At 48.0% G+C, this 15,337-nt stretch overlaps 1 protein-coding gene across 2 annotated transcripts in view; it reads left to right on the forward strand.

The window, feature by feature from the left end:
* Positions 1–434: 434 nt before the first annotated feature.
* Rgs9 (regulator of G protein signaling 9) overlaps positions 435–15,337 on the forward strand; it is a 68,638-nt gene continuing 53,735 nt past the window's right edge. For both annotated transcript variants that reach the window (XM_052196377.1, XM_052196378.1), the window contains exons 1-2: positions 435–645; positions 14,962–15,058. In XM_052196377.1, the coding sequence (XP_052052337.1) occupies positions 589–645; positions 14,962–15,058 (154 nt within the window). In that variant the 5' untranslated portion in view covers positions 435–588. The remainder of the gene's footprint in view (positions 646–14,961; positions 15,059–15,337) is intronic.

The following is a 15,337-nucleotide window of genomic DNA, read 5'->3' on the forward strand; positions in this document are numbered from 1 at the left end:
TGCCTCCCAAGTGCTGGGATTAAAGGCGTGCGCCACCACTACCTGGATGGACACTTCTGTTGGATATCATGAAACTGTTTAAAATTTTTACTTCTTTCATAAAGAAATTCTTAGCGCTAACTTACCCAAAGATGCCCAACTCTTCTCCAAGCTGGCACGGGAAAGCCCCGTTCCCGCTGTGCTCTGTCTCACTTCTGTATATAACTTCTCTTAGGTTAACAGGCTCACACACCTTGGGGCAGACGCTCTAGCTTCAGCATCCCTGATCCGGGCCTTCCTACCTGAGGTTTGGTCCAGGTGGGGCCGGACGCCGCCCCCTGGTGGCAGGTGGGAGCCCGCGCAGTGGATGCTAATGAGCGCGCAGCGCTGCTCGCTGATTGGTTGGCGCGAATTCCAGCTGCTTTGCATGTCGGCGGGTGCGAGGGAGAGTCGAGGGGCGGCGGGCGGCTTTCTCGGCCCTGCGCGCTCCGCTTTCTGTGCCTCCCGGTCCACGCCCAGGCTGGGGCGGACCAGGCTGGCCTGTGAACTTGGGGGTTTCCCCTTTCGCTCCCGTTCGTGTTGTGGTCGTGAATTCATCCAGGGTCCAGAATGACGATCCGACACCAGGGCCAGCAGTACAGGCCGAGGATGGCATTTCTCCAAAAGGTACCCCGGGTGTCCCCACCTGGACTCTGGCAAGTGGGCGGGGACCCAGTATGTGGACTGTCCAAGGGAAGACTGGGTAGGGGCAGAGGGCGTCCATCTAGGTCGGTCCGTGCTGCCCAATTCTACTAAATGACTTCTGTGTTGCTATATGTGCTGCATTTAAAAACCATAATGATTGGGTTTTCTCGTAAACTGTTTATAGTGGAGAATTCGAAGGCAGCCGTGATGGTCTGCTGCAGGCCAAAAACAACCTGTTACTCAGGAGGGTGCTTGAAGCTGCGCAGAGATTTGAGACAGCCGATATCGTTACAAGGAATCGGCTATCAAATGCACGTTTTGAACATTTCCTCCAATACCAAACAGCAGGATTTTAAAGTGTGTGTATGCGTGTGTGTATAAAAAGACCAGGAAAATGTGATTTGTGGGATTGAGAGCCTCCCCCAACCCCAGGGTGACAATCTGTGTGTTTTCTGTACAGTTAGAACCTTTTCTTGCGGATGGCAAATGGCCAGCACAGGGTGTCCGTTCCCGATGGACGTGTGGGAGGTGGACTGTACCTATGGGGTAACGTGTCTGGGGACAAGGTGGTTCGTTTTGTTCTGGGCTTTTAAGTTAGAAAGTGTGGGAAGAGTCATTCACAGGATTAAATCTCGGGTCACTTGTCTGCCCCACCTCTGACTCATGCCACTTCTCATGGGATTATCCTGTTGAGGAGAATTAGCCTGATGCTCTGTGACAAGCTGGCCCCTCCCTGCCCAGAGCCCCCTGGAGCTTAGCCACTGGGTGCAATTGGTGACTAACTGTCCTAATCTACAAGATGTTAAAAGCTGGATGGACCTGGGCACACCAGGACATTTGTCACCCCTGGTCATCTCCCCGAGAAGCCAGGTAGAAGAGACGTGAGGGCCATGCCGCAAACGGGAGGGGACACTGTCTCACTCAGAAGAGTAGACAGTGCAGCCCCAGCTCCTGAAAGGACAAGCTGCCCGAGTCTGGTGGTCACAAGGCAAACACCATCTTCAGACAGTGTCTAGGACGGTCTTTGCCTTCTGTGCAGAATGGCCCTGGCTTGGAGGCTTAGAGTACCTCTCTGTAGCACTCATGCCTTTATGGTTCCCACACACCCTTCCCCTCGGCCTTCTGAGTGCTGGTTTGCTCTCCAGCCTCCCCCTCCTCCCACATACCTTACCCCCCTCCCCACAATCTTCCTCAGCTCCTTGGACCTCTCAGCTCCTCCCCCGGAGCTCCTCACTTCCTCCCCAGCCTGTCCTCTTCTCCTCTTCATCCTAACCTTCTTCACCTCTACCTCAGCCTCCCCTTCTCCACTCTGTCTGGTCCCATCTATCCCATCCTGTCTCCCCTTTACTCCCAGCCAAGCCTCTTCTTCCACAGTCTCTGCACTCACCCTACTTCATGGTCCTCACTGACTCTCCCTTCCTTCCTGACACTCTTCATACACGTTGGTTTTCTTTCCCAACATGAATGAGCTCTCTCACAGGATGCTCCCCCGTCCCCCACCCTATTGGCTTCCTAGGCCCACAGGACACTGTCCACCCTCTGCAGGCTGGCCGCTCAGGGCCCGGCTTCCACAATCTCCCTGTTCTTCCTCTCACTCTCCTCCCATGCCTGCCCTCCAAGGAGAACAAAGCAGCCGAGGCACCCTGAGCTGTCACTCAGAATGTCCCCATTTCCCTAGGACCCCATGCCCTTCCAGGACTATCCTTTCTCCCCCTGGGGCCAAATTCCTGCTCCTCCGTGAATCAGGCTTTTCTGATTCCATGGGGAGAGCAACTTCCCTCCTTGGGTCTACAGACTCTGTCCTCTTCACCCACAGTATTGTTTCCTTATCTGCCTTGCCCTGGTAAGGGTCCTGTCTGCATCCCATCTGTGCCCGCTGGGGTCTTGAATTGGATCACAGAACCCCTTAGGTCAGAGGAGAGAGCAGAGGTCTACAGAACCTCAGGAGCCTATGGTAGAAAATCCTCAGCAGTTATCCACTTGAGCTCCATAACCAGGCTTTCAGAAAGAGGCCTGGACTAGCAGAATGTGGGCCCAGGTGCAGGTACATTCCCCACTCCTTCAGTGTCTGAGGTGGCCAGGGCTCTGCACGCATTATCTTGTTTTGTCAGACAGTTGTTATTGTCCTTTACAGAGAGAAGGGTACTGAGGCTCAGAGAGGTTGAGTGACTCACCAGTCACACAAGCATAGGTGGAACCTGGAAACAATATAGGCATGGCCTTGTCTGTGCAATTGTCATACAACAATCAGGGTTTTCTTATGGTGTGGGATACGTGAGGGGGTTGTGAGAAGGCCTGTGTGCTTGGGGGACATGAGTCTGAGAATGAAAGGATAAGTGAGAGAGTCTAGGGGGAGAGAGAGAGAGAGAGAGAGAGAGAGAGAGAGAGAGAGAGAGAGAAAGAGAAAGAGGAGGAGGAAGAGAGAGAGACAGAGACAAACACACAGAGACAGACAGAGGCACAGAGAGAGGAGGAGGAAGAAGAAGGAGGGGGAGGAGGGAGGGACAGAGGGACAGAGATTGCAGGTAGAGGGGACAACATAAGCCAAGGTACAGAAGTGCAAAGACACATTGAATCTGGTGAGCTTGAGGGTCTGTTGGCCCTTGGTAGACATATTCTAAAGCACAAGGAAACAGGCAGAAAAGTAGAGGGGGCAGGGGAGAGAATAATGAGCCCTCAGAATGCCTTGAAGGCGTTTGATTCCCCCATCCACTCTAGGGAATCATTGCAAAGTTTGGAACAGACAGGCAATGTGGCCGATTATAAACAAAGATGACCACCGCGGTGAACCAGACGGGTAACACGCTATCTTCGTTTCCTCTGACTCCAGTGAGTCAATTTGAGGGTCTCCTGTACCTGCCCCATGACTCCAGACCCCCTGGAAATGGAGGGAGGCTCTTCCCAAAGGCGGGAGACCAATCCTGCTCAGTGGGACCTTGTCTCACAGGCCTCCACCTCAAGCTCAGTGCAGTGCCTGGAGAGGACGCCCCTAAGCCAAGTTGCTGGTCATCTGGAATAGCAGAGCTTCTTCAAGATATTGATACCCGGGCATGTTTAGGAAGGCCTGGATTCACTCCTCAGTCCACGCACTAGATATGGTGTGCATATTTGTAATCCCAGTGCTTGGGAGGTGGAGGCAGGAGGATCAGAGGAACGAGGCCATCCTTGCCTGCTGTCTTTAGTTGGGGTTACTGTTGTTGGGATAAACACCATGACCCAAAGCAACTTGGGGAGGAAAGGGTTTGTTTTATCGTATACTTCCAGGGAGCAGTTTGTCATTGAGGGAAATAAGTCATGGCCAAACCCTGGAGTCAGGGAGTGAAGCAGAGGCCACAGAGGACCACTGCTGACTGAATTGCTCCCCAGTGCTTGCTCAGCCTGATGTCTGATAGCATCCAGGACCACTAGCTCAGTGGTGGCACTGCCTACTGTAAGTAAGCTGGGCCTTCCCATATTAATCCTCAATCAAGAAAATACCCTACAAGCTGACTCACAAGCTAACCCTATTGAGGCATTTTCTTTATTAAGATTTCTTCTTCCAAAATGACCCTATCTTGTGCCAAGCTGACATAAAAACTGTCTGTTACAGCTACATAGTGAGATCTTGGCTCAAGAAGACAAGTGTTACAGAAAGGTAGAGGCCCCTCTGCCAGGGCTTTGCTGTGGGATTAGCTGGTGACACATAGCCCCATAGACCCTTACTCTGGTGCTAGTCTGCATATCTCAATGGTAACATGGCCACTATCCCGGCCATTGTAGCTATCAGTGCCCTGGGGAATTTCTTGATGCCATAGGAAGGAGCCCTCTGTTACGTGACTTGACTTTTCTATGGGGCTTATGATAGTTTCTATCTGCTTAGACAGCAATTGAGAAGCAGTGGTGTTAAGGAGACTTGGTGCAGAGGGAGGGATCACGCTCCCATACCATCCTCTTTATTTAGTATACAAAGTGCAGCACTGGGTGCGGGGTGCCAGGTGCACCAAGGAGCTTGGAGTCCAGTGGGAAAGCCATACTGGGTAAGCCATGAGACACATGCTACCTGGTTGTGACAGGCATCGTTGGAGGATGCACCCAGTGTGGGAGAAGTATGCTGTGCTCAGGATTGGAGGAGTAAGGTTTCACAAGGAGGCTTGTAACTGAGTTATGAAAAATTATTGATCTTTTTCCAGGAGGAGGGGAAGATGAGCAACATCTTAGGCGGATATAGAATGCATACATGTAGGATAGCCTGTCCGTATGGAAGACTCCATGAGTCCAGATCAGCAGCCAGAGAGGGCACGGGGTGGGTGTTGAGGTGGGTGGATGGGAAGGCCGAAGGTACGATAGGCTGACGCTGGAGAGCCTCCCATGATGCGGTGAAGATCTGATGCTTTCTGCATTTGATGAGATGCCGTTTGATGTTTTTTAAGACCGGGGATGAATGCTGTGGGTTAGTTTACATGCTACAGGGGTGGTTCTGTTGAGACTGTGAGCTTCTTGATGCTGGCTGCATTTTGGAATCGCTGATACCAAGCTAGGAACTGAGGTATCCCAGGCTGGCCTAAGAATTCCTACGCAGCAGAGAATGACCCGGGCTTCTGACCCTCCCACTCCACTTCCCAAGTGCTGATACTGAAGATGTGTGACACCACACCCAGTTTAGGTGGCATTGGGAATTAAGCCCAGTGCATCACCATGGCAGACGGGCGCCCTACCACCCAAGCTGCATTCTGCCCAAGCATTAGACTTTCTAGAAGAACTTGTTAGGTGGTTTGAATATACATTTGAAACAATAGCCTCTGGGGACACTGGACAACAACTGGATATATTATAGGTACCCAACGGTGAATTTTACCAGCGATGGGATACTAATTAATAATCTACCTTGCACCGGGCAGATCCCCAATAGATAATGTCCACACTCAAAATGTCCACAGGGCACTCTTCCTTAATTTAAGGGGCAGTATGGTCATGGTGAGTGGATGCTAAACTCATCACTTAGGAGGATGAGCTGGAGAACACACTGAACTCTGTGGACCAACTGAGGCAGAGACCGTCGTCCAGAGGACATCAGAGGACTGCCCAATGGGGTTGGATTTAGTGACCAGGGATGTGCATGACACAAAAGCAGAATCTAACCACAGTCCTTAGCTGGGGATGCCTGCTATGCCTTGCTGAGCAAAAAATAGGGTGGAGAAAGCAGATTTTGGGGCAAGACCACCATGTAGTGGCAGAGAGCTGGGATGTCTTTAATCCGTTGAGTTGAGCTGACCATGGCTTATTTGTGAGGTCACAAGCGCCTCAGTTAGAAAAACAACCCTGTGGTTTTGGGTTACTTGCCCCATCTCAATATAGGAAAGCACTAATTACGATTGTCCCCTTGGGAGCCTTCTTCAGTGTTAAGGAAAATTCCAGCCCCTGAGATCTTCCACTATGAGTGACAGCTCCTTAATTTGGGGAGCAGCGTGGGTGTGGTAGGTGGGATGTTGGAGCCATCAAAGCCATCTCTTCTGATCCCTTTATGAGGCTGTGGGTCCCTAGCTCACCCCGAGTCAAGTTTCAGCCAGGAACGTGCATCTAGGAGGCCAACATGGGGTCATCCAGGGGCCCAGCAGGGGCCTGGTTTTATGGTGTTTTTTGTGTGTGTTGCCTGGGAACCCGGCTGATTCTTTATCTTGAGAGGAGCTAAAAGCTGGTCTTCTTGGGAGCAGAGTGGGGATGGTTGCAGCTATTCTTTACCTAGGGATGATGGGTAGTGTGAAAGTTTATAGCACAAGTCCCAGGAAGGTTGAATGGTTTAAATAACAAGAAACACACTTTCTTATAGTCCTGGAGATGGAAATCTGAGTTCAGCCCTTGGCAGGGAACGGCTCCTGAGAAGCCTTGGTGGCTTGGATTGTAGATAGCTGTTCTCTGTCCTCACATTATCATCTCATCTGGGGTCTAATGCATGTGTGCGCATGTGTGTGTGTGTGCATGCTTGTGTGTGTGCGCGCGTGTGCACACGCGCATGCACGCATGTGTTTGGTGTCCCTGGGGATTGAATTCAAAGCTTTATGAAAGCTAGGTCCTGCTCTATCTACCACTGCCTCTTGGCTTGTTCTTCCCATTAAAAATGCTTGTTTTTAAAAATCTCACTTTTTAGTTTATTTGTGGATGTGTACTTACCCCACCACACATGTGTAGAAGTTGAAGGACAACTTTTGAGAGTCAGTTCTCTCCTCCCACCATATGGCTCCCAGAGACTAAGCCTTGGTTGCAAGTACCTTTCCTCACGGGGCCTTCTTGCCAGAATCAGCCCTTGGCTTTTTAATACAGGGTTCTTGCTGTGTAATTCAGGCTAGTGTTGACTGTTTGAGTCTCTGGCCTCTGCTTGTCAGGCAATGGTAGGATTGCATGTGTGTCCCCACACACTTGGCTCTTACCACGCTTTTCTCTTTTTAAGACCCCCCTCTGCTTCTCAAAACACCTCTCTTCAGAGATGCTGAGGCTGGTATATACATTTGGGGAACACTTTTCAAACTATAAGAGTCTCTCAGAGATGGCGCCTTGAGCTTAGAATCCCGTCAGTTTTAAGTGACTGGGGAGACCCCCTCAGAGGGATTTATGGGGGGGAAAGCCTGAGAAAAATTGGTCGGAATCCCAGTGTGCCGACTCCCTCACAATGTTCCCCTAGCTAAGTGTGATGAAACCCCCTCCCACAGGCTTCTCCTTTTTGTGAAGGCTGACACACCTGTTAGAAAGAAATCTGACTCCCTCATTGTAATTTTTAAAATAACTCTCATTATTCCTCCTCTGAAGGTTATTTTCAAATTCTTAATAACCAGGTTTTTTTTTTTTTAATTGCAAAGACAAGGAATCAAATCTGCTGACTTTCTCTTGGGGAAACTCAGAATTTCTAACTTTTAAGGTGGGATCCCGTCTCTTCTCCAATATATGGCCCCCCATTTGCAAGAAACATTGTTTCATCGAACAAAACAATTTTGAAGGTGGAGAAGATAACTCAGTAAAATGCCCAGAGCACATATATATTTAAAAAGGGTCCATGTGTGGTGGTTCACACTTGTAATCCCTGTGCGGGGGAGGCAGACAGGTGGAACCCCCAGACACTGTATTCAACCTGCTTGCAGAATGAGGGACCCTCAGAAACAAGGCAGTGGCTTGAGCGACAGGAGAGAGGTTGTCCTCCAGCCTTCACAGGCACACACATACATACACACACATGCACACATGCACACATGCATATACACATTTATACACACATATACATATACACACATACATACACAGACACACACCACACACACATGCACACATGCATACACACACACACACACACACACACACACACACGCACACATGCATACACACATTTACACACATGTATACATATACATAGACACACACAGATACACACATGCACACATGTATACACACGTGTATACATATTCACACATACACAGATACACACATGTGCATACACACGTACACAAACACACAAAAACACATTTTAAGTGAATTTATCCTTTCAGATTGGTAGCTAACATGAGAAAAAGGAGTATTGGCTTTAGTTTCAGAAAGTCAGGTACTTCTTTATGTCTCTGAGACACAGCTGAGAACTCTTGGAAAGTTAGCATAATAAGAGCGTTGGGCTGGATGTGACGATCCCCTTCCAGATAATCACTCTTTCCTATTCATATGGTGTTCTTGGTCCCTTGGCCAGCTCCCTGGCTGCAGCTGTCACCCAGCTCCAGCTTCAGTCTCTACTGGGCCCTCTGATTCTGTGTCTGCTACTTAACCCCATGGATGACCTCTGACCTGAGACATTTTTAAGCTCTTATCTCACAGAAGGCCAAAAATTCTGAAGCTATAGGTGTGTGTGTTCGTTTGTGTTATGTGTGTATGTGTATAGTTGCAAATGTGTTTGTATATATGCATATGTGTATGGAGACCAGAAGTCAAGGTTGGGTGTTAGTCTTCAGAAACCACCCACCTTGTTTTTGAGACAGGGCCTTGCACTAGGACTTGGGGTTCACCAGTTAGAATAGGCCAGGGACCTTCCTCTCCAGCTTTGGGATTCCATGGATTACACCTGGCGTTTTACGTGTGTGGCAGTGCTGGGCATTGCCCTGGGGTTCTCCTCTTGGTTTTGTGGTTAGCACTTTATGGACTGAGCCACCTGCTCAGACCCTGAAATGCAATTTCCGATCCTGATGGAACTGGGAACTGGGAAAGACAGACAGGAGTAGTAAATGAGGCATTCCTGGAACGGCTGGGTTCCAGCTTCAGGCTGACCTTTGGCCTGCGTGTGGGAGCCTGGATCCTGAATTAGTGGCTTAGCTGCAAATGCTAATGTTGCAACAAAGATGAATACTCCCCAGTACCTCTCTCAGGGCTGAATGAGGACAGCGCCCACGCTCAGGAGAAGGTGGGAGCCCTCCAGCTTCAAGGCAAGGTGGGTGAGTGGGAGGGAGGCAGCAGGTAGGACCTTCAGTTCAGGGCTTCCCCGAATGATCTTTAACCTCCGCAACTGGGTTAGCCTCTCTCTTTTAATTTTAATTTTATTTTATTGTGGTAAGACTTTAGCATGAGATCTAACTTGAGAGTTTTAAGTGCACAGCTCAGCATTATCAACTAAAAAACAAAAAGACAAAAACAAAGACAACTCCCCCGCAAAAAACCCCAATATTGTAAGCATGCTTCTAAGATTTACTCCTCTTAGCTGAAATTTTATACCTCTCAATTAGTAAATCCCCCTTTCTCCTCTTAGACTCCGCCCCAGTCAACCAGCTTTCTTTAAGCTGATTTTGCTTTTAAAGAGCACTTCCTATGAGCAATCTGTCTAATTATGTGTCTGAAGTATTCCTCTACCAAAGTGAATTACGTCCACACTGCTCATCCATATCTTTGAATATTGCAGACTTATCTTCTGGCATATATACATGTGTGTGGGTACATGCATACTATGCATGCATGTGTGTGGGTGCATGTATGCATGTGTGCATGTGCTTGTGTGTTTGTGTGTATGTGTGTGTGACATATTACTTATCTCTTTACGTGTTTATAGCTACACTGCACATTCTTCCCACATCTTGGCCATTGTAAATAATGACGAAGCTAACTTGCAGATGCAGATTCTTCTCAAGATTCCAATTTCATCTTCTTTATATGAATGTCTGAGGGTCAGATGGCTGGATCACATGGAGTGTCCTTAATGTTGAGTTTTAACTTCTTTGAGCAATGTCTCTAGCACCGTCTATTGTTGCATACACAAGAGTGCACGTGTCAGCCTCCCTACTTCCCTGTGTAGAGAGAGAGGCTCAGTAGGCTTCCACACCACTCCCTGTGGAAGTACAGTTCAACTCTCGGGGCAATTCTACCCACCCTCCTCACAGAGTTTTGGGGGTTATTTTAATTACCTTCCCCTTCTGGCTTTTAATACTACAAGCATTGTCCTTATTTATAACTCAGTGTGTAATTTGGGTCTCATAAGTACTACGGCTTATCTTAACGCTTCAATGCCTAATCTCATGTTTAATCTTCACAGCATCCCCATGACGACGAAGGCCACGAGCTCCAGTTTATGGAGATTTGAATGAATCAATAAAATGTTCAGCTTCAGCTCTCTGTTTCTTTGTTTGGCCTCTGGGTGTCAAACTAAGGGCTCCATGCATGCTACGTGTGTGCTCTTCCTCTGAGCTATGCCACCTGCCCCTGCCTAAACTTCACAGTTTAAGGTTTCTCAATTTTAGCTTGGAGCAGAATTTTGAATTGAGCTCTCCTGGCACCCAGATTCCTTGTTTTAAACTAATTTCCATACCACTCTCTGAGGACTGGGCTATGTGTCTGAGTACTATGGGTATATGTCTGAGGACTGGGAGTATATGTCTGAGGACTGGGGGTTTATTTCTGAGGACTGTGGTATATGTCTGAGTACTGGGAGTGTATCTTTGAGGACTGGGGGTGTATCTTTCACTGTTTTGTGCCATCCCAGTACTCAATAAGTACCTGAATTTGTTTCAGTGATGGGGTTGAGTTTTCACCCACAGATGTCTAAACAGATCAGTTGCTGAGTTCCACAGATGCATTAATTGCATGCATGCTACTTTCTTAAAGGGATGTAAGCGTGACAGCTTATACTCCCAGAATTCCTAATGAAAACAATCTAAAAACCTGCAACCAAACATTCCGGAAGCCAGTTGAGTATCAACCTGATGCCACAATCAAAAGGGTACACACACACACACACACACACACACACACACCTCCCTGTAAAGCATTCTAACAGTCACTTAATTAGATATCAAGCTATTATCCATCCATATAAATTAGTGAGACACATGTTGCTGTTTTGGAAAAGGGGAAAGAGACCCCATAAGCTCAAATGGGCTGCCCCAAGTTCTTCAGTTAAGAGAGAAAGGAATCCCAGGAGGGGGGGCTGAGAATCTGGGGCTTATTTTGCCTCTGACCACAAGCACCTTCAAGGTGCAAAAGGACTTGTCTATCAGAGCAGCTGCTGAGAGTCAGAGGCACTGTGCTAGCATCAGGCTTGTTAAATTGAGAAGCTACTTGCCTTGGGTGTTACCGAGGATGGGTGTAGGCTAGTCCTGAGGGTATATCCAAGTGTGTGCAGCTCACAGACTTCAGGATAGAGCTGTGGACCAGGGAAAGACAGAGGGGTTCTTTGTTCTCATTTGTTGGTTCAGGTCCCAGGCCTTTGATCTAGCTTCCCTTTAGCCTAGAGACACTGTATCTTCCATCTGATCTTCCTATTACCCACCTTCTGGGTGTCTTGTAATATTCACTCTGGAAGCAGAGCCTCCCCAGCTCTCTAAATGGCTTGTGTTCACATGATCCTTTGGACTTGGTCTTCATCATATCTTGTTACAACATTTTCTCCTTATCAGCAACTTCAGTTCTCTTCATTGCTAACCTGGGATCAACCTCAGTCCAAACATGATAAACAGGTAGTGGGAGAGAGAGAGTGGGGGAGCGGGAGGGGCAGGCAAGGCAGGATGTAGCTTGCAGGGACATATCTCCAAGGACTCTGCTCTCCTCTCCACCCTCCCCCAAAGTTCCCATCACCCCCAATAGTCTTTTAGATTATGAACCCATAGATGAATTAACCCGTTGGTCAGAATCCTCATGACCCAATTGCTTCCCCAAGGCCCTACTTCTATAGACCAAACCAGATGCAGGCCAGAATACTTCCTGTGCATTCTATATAAATTCAAGTTTATCATTGCAATGTATGTTTAGGATAAATGAACATATCCTGGATGTAGTCTGTATCTTTAACATCTGCTGGGATCTTGCAATATCTTCCCAGAGGATAGAGATGATTGTCCAGTGCAATCTTAGACGTAAGAACTACCATTGTTCTTTGGTTTCCCAGCATTCCCCAGGGATATACCTCCTTGCTAAACAATGATAGCCACTAGAATCATTGATGGTCTAGAGAGAGGCTGTGGTGGTCTCCCTATTAATGGGAACTTCTTGAGGAGGTGACTCCTGAGACTTAGTATCCCTGTACATGAGACTTAGTATCAACCATAAACACCAAATAGTAATAGAAACATCTAGGCCATTTCTTTTGCCCATAGAAAACATCTATTCTGCTTAAAACTATCTCTCACCTGATTTTATTTCCATTTAGTTCCTCTCCCCCAGTGGAAATATTACTTTGTTGCATTTGTTGTCATATTTTTGTTTGTTTGTTTTTTGAGACAAAGCCCTACTATGTAACCCTGGCTGGCCTGGAACTCACTATGTAGAACAGTCTGGTCTCAAACTTGTAGCAAACTTACTGCATTCCTCTTCCAAGTGCTAGGGTTATTGTCATGTGTCACCATATTCTGTGGTGAATATTATATTGACTTGTAAGGTGTAAACACGTTCTTTGTTACTTGTGGGTCTGTGTGTTGGGTGGGGTGTTTGGTATGTGCGCCACAGTACATACATGGAAATCAAAGGACGACTTGTAGAGCTGATTCTCTCCACCCACCCTTTTGAGGGGTCTGAGGCTCAAAGCCAGGATCAAGTGTCTTTACTTGCTAAACCATTTTTCTGCCCCTGCCCCCTATTTAAGTTTTACTGGGACAGGGTCTCACCATGCAGCCGTGGCTGGCCCGGAACTTGAAATGATCCTCCAGCCTCTTAATTCCAGAATGCAGGTGTTACAGGCATGTGCTCCCAAGCCCAGCAGAAGATAAGAGTCTTTTTAACAAAAGTGAGGCTAAGGCCTCTCCCTGGGATGTCTTCTCTTCCCATGCTTCTAGTTTCCTTGGACTGCTTGTCATTTTTCTTTGGCTTCCACGCTCTCCTGTCTACTCATTACCTTTTGTCTCCTGACTCTTGCCTTTTTAGTACTCAGGGCAGTCATCTCCACACAGTGCGAGTCTCTCAGCAGCCCTGTGTAATCGTGCCAAGGCAGAAGCGATACATTTCTCTTCTCTCCCCCTACCCTCCCTCCATCTTTCCTCTGGGCTCCCTTTCTTCTCTTCTTCTCTCTCCTCCCCATCTGTGCATTGGGGTTAAACCCAAGACCTCCACCATACTAGGCAATGCTCTTACCCAGAGCCATATTCCTAGCCATTCTTCGGGATTTTTCTTTTTCTGGTAATTAACTGCTCTAGTCAGGTAGGACCCAAACCTTAGCATCATTACCATAAGCCAGACACTCTCACTCAACTATCCAGACACTGCAAATGTGGCCAGTTTTCGCTTTGTCAGAGTGTTCAGAATCCTGTCTCCTTTCCGTCTTCCTCAGGTTGCCTTTGTTTGCTTATTAATGTACGTGTCTCATGCTTGTTTAGCACCAGCCCTACGTAAGACACTCCTTCAGGCATTTGGAATACAGGAGGAAGCATCAACAGAGAAAGACCAGTCTCCAAGAGCTGAGTTTCTAGGTGCAAAGGGGAGACACTCAATAAACAACAGACTGAAGTAAATTGCTCTGTGTGTTAGGAGGTGAATGCTATAGAAAAGCAGCCAGGGGTCAGGAGATCTGAGGATACTGAAGTCACAGCTTTGAGTAGAGTGGTCAGGGTAAAGCTCCTGGAATATTAGAGGAGAAGAAGAGAAAAGGATCCCAGGAACTTGTAGCTGCTCTTTGCTACTTTGTGGGTTCCTCTTTTGCCCACCTTTTATCACTCTCTATCACTAGATAGGAGAAAAAGAAGGATAGAGGAGGGAGAGAGGAAAGGAGGGAGGGAGGGAGGGAGGGAGGGAGAGAGAGAGAGAGAGAAAGGGAAGAAGGGAGAGAGAGTCCCTTGATCTTAATTTCTTTCTTCTTGTTTCTTCTTTGAGCATGATTACTAACAAACCACAACCAACCCCCAGCCCCAGTGACTAGCACTCACCAACCCTGCCTCCCCAGGCCCTAGTATTTATATATTGCCTGAAAGATTCCCAGACTTCCAAATGATACATAGTTGCAGACACTATCTACAGCTGGGAAAACCATGTCTCTGCTAGAGTATGAGGCAAATCATAGTCAGACACTTCAGACAGTGCAAAGCAGCCCTGCATCCTTACACCTGGAGTTCTTATAATATTGCCTTTTCTATCTCTGTCTCTGTCTCTGTCTGTCTCTGTCTCTGTCTCTGTCTCTGTCTCTCTCTCTCTCTCTCTCTCTGTTTTAAAGAAATCAAAATCCCAGAATTCTCACTACAGGAACCATTCTAGTTGATTCAGAAGCGCATCAGCTTTTATGCTGGTACAGCTTGAGGGCGTGGTCACAGGGGAGGAAGTCCCATGATTTTTTTCCTGGACAGTTGCAGTAAATCTGAATGGATCAGGGACGACCTCACCCCTTTCTACCTTGGAAAACCTCTTTCTGCTTCCTTGTCTTTGTGATGGACACCCTGCTCTCCAGTAACCACTGCTGTTCCAAAATCTAACTCAGGAGCAGCCTGTGAGGACCACTAGGACCTGGTCTCTACCTGCCATTCCCATTTCAAATAACACTTCATCCCTTTCACTTCTCAAAGTCACGGGCACTGCCTCCCACAGTCTCTGCTCATGGTGTTCTCTCATTTTCTGCCCACCAACGTCTTTCTTGTTGAGGGCAGTCTGCTCCTGAGCCTCTGCACATTCCCCGGGCCAGAATCCATCTCTCTGGGTTCTCCCAGGCAGGGAGGCATCTGTCTACAGAACACACATGCGGCTCTGGTTGTACTGTAGCTGCTTAGAGTCTGTTTGGCTCCTGCACCAGGTTGGAAGCCTCTGGATCCCCTTTGCATGTTTGGATCTTGCTCCTGTTATGAAAAGCTCCTGGAACAGTCCGATTCAGCGGGTTCTTCCTGTTCTGTTTTTCAGATCGAAGCGCTCGTGAAGGACATGCAGAACCCAGAGACGGGGGTCAGGATGCAGAACCAGAGAGTCCTGGTCACCAGTGTCCCTCATGCCATGACAGGTGATGTGGCTTGTGGCTTGGTTGTGACTTGAAACAACCCCCCAGGGGGCACTGGCAAACTTGAGCACACAGGATGTCCTGGTTGCTTTATCATCATCACCACCACCACCACCACCACCACCATCATCATCATCATTATTGTTTTGTTTGTCATTGTCAATTTGACTCAAGCTAGAGTTAGCTAGAAAGAGGAAAGTCAACTAAGAAAATGCCTCCATCAGATTTATCACAGCAATAGAAACCTATCCAAGACACAGCCCAACGGCCCACAGCCTGCCT

This window comes from Apodemus sylvaticus, chromosome 10 (genome assembly GCF_947179515.1).
Source record: "Apodemus sylvaticus chromosome 10, mApoSyl1.1, whole genome shotgun sequence".
NCBI classification, from domain to species: domain Eukaryota; kingdom Metazoa; phylum Chordata; class Mammalia; order Rodentia; family Muridae; genus Apodemus; species Apodemus sylvaticus.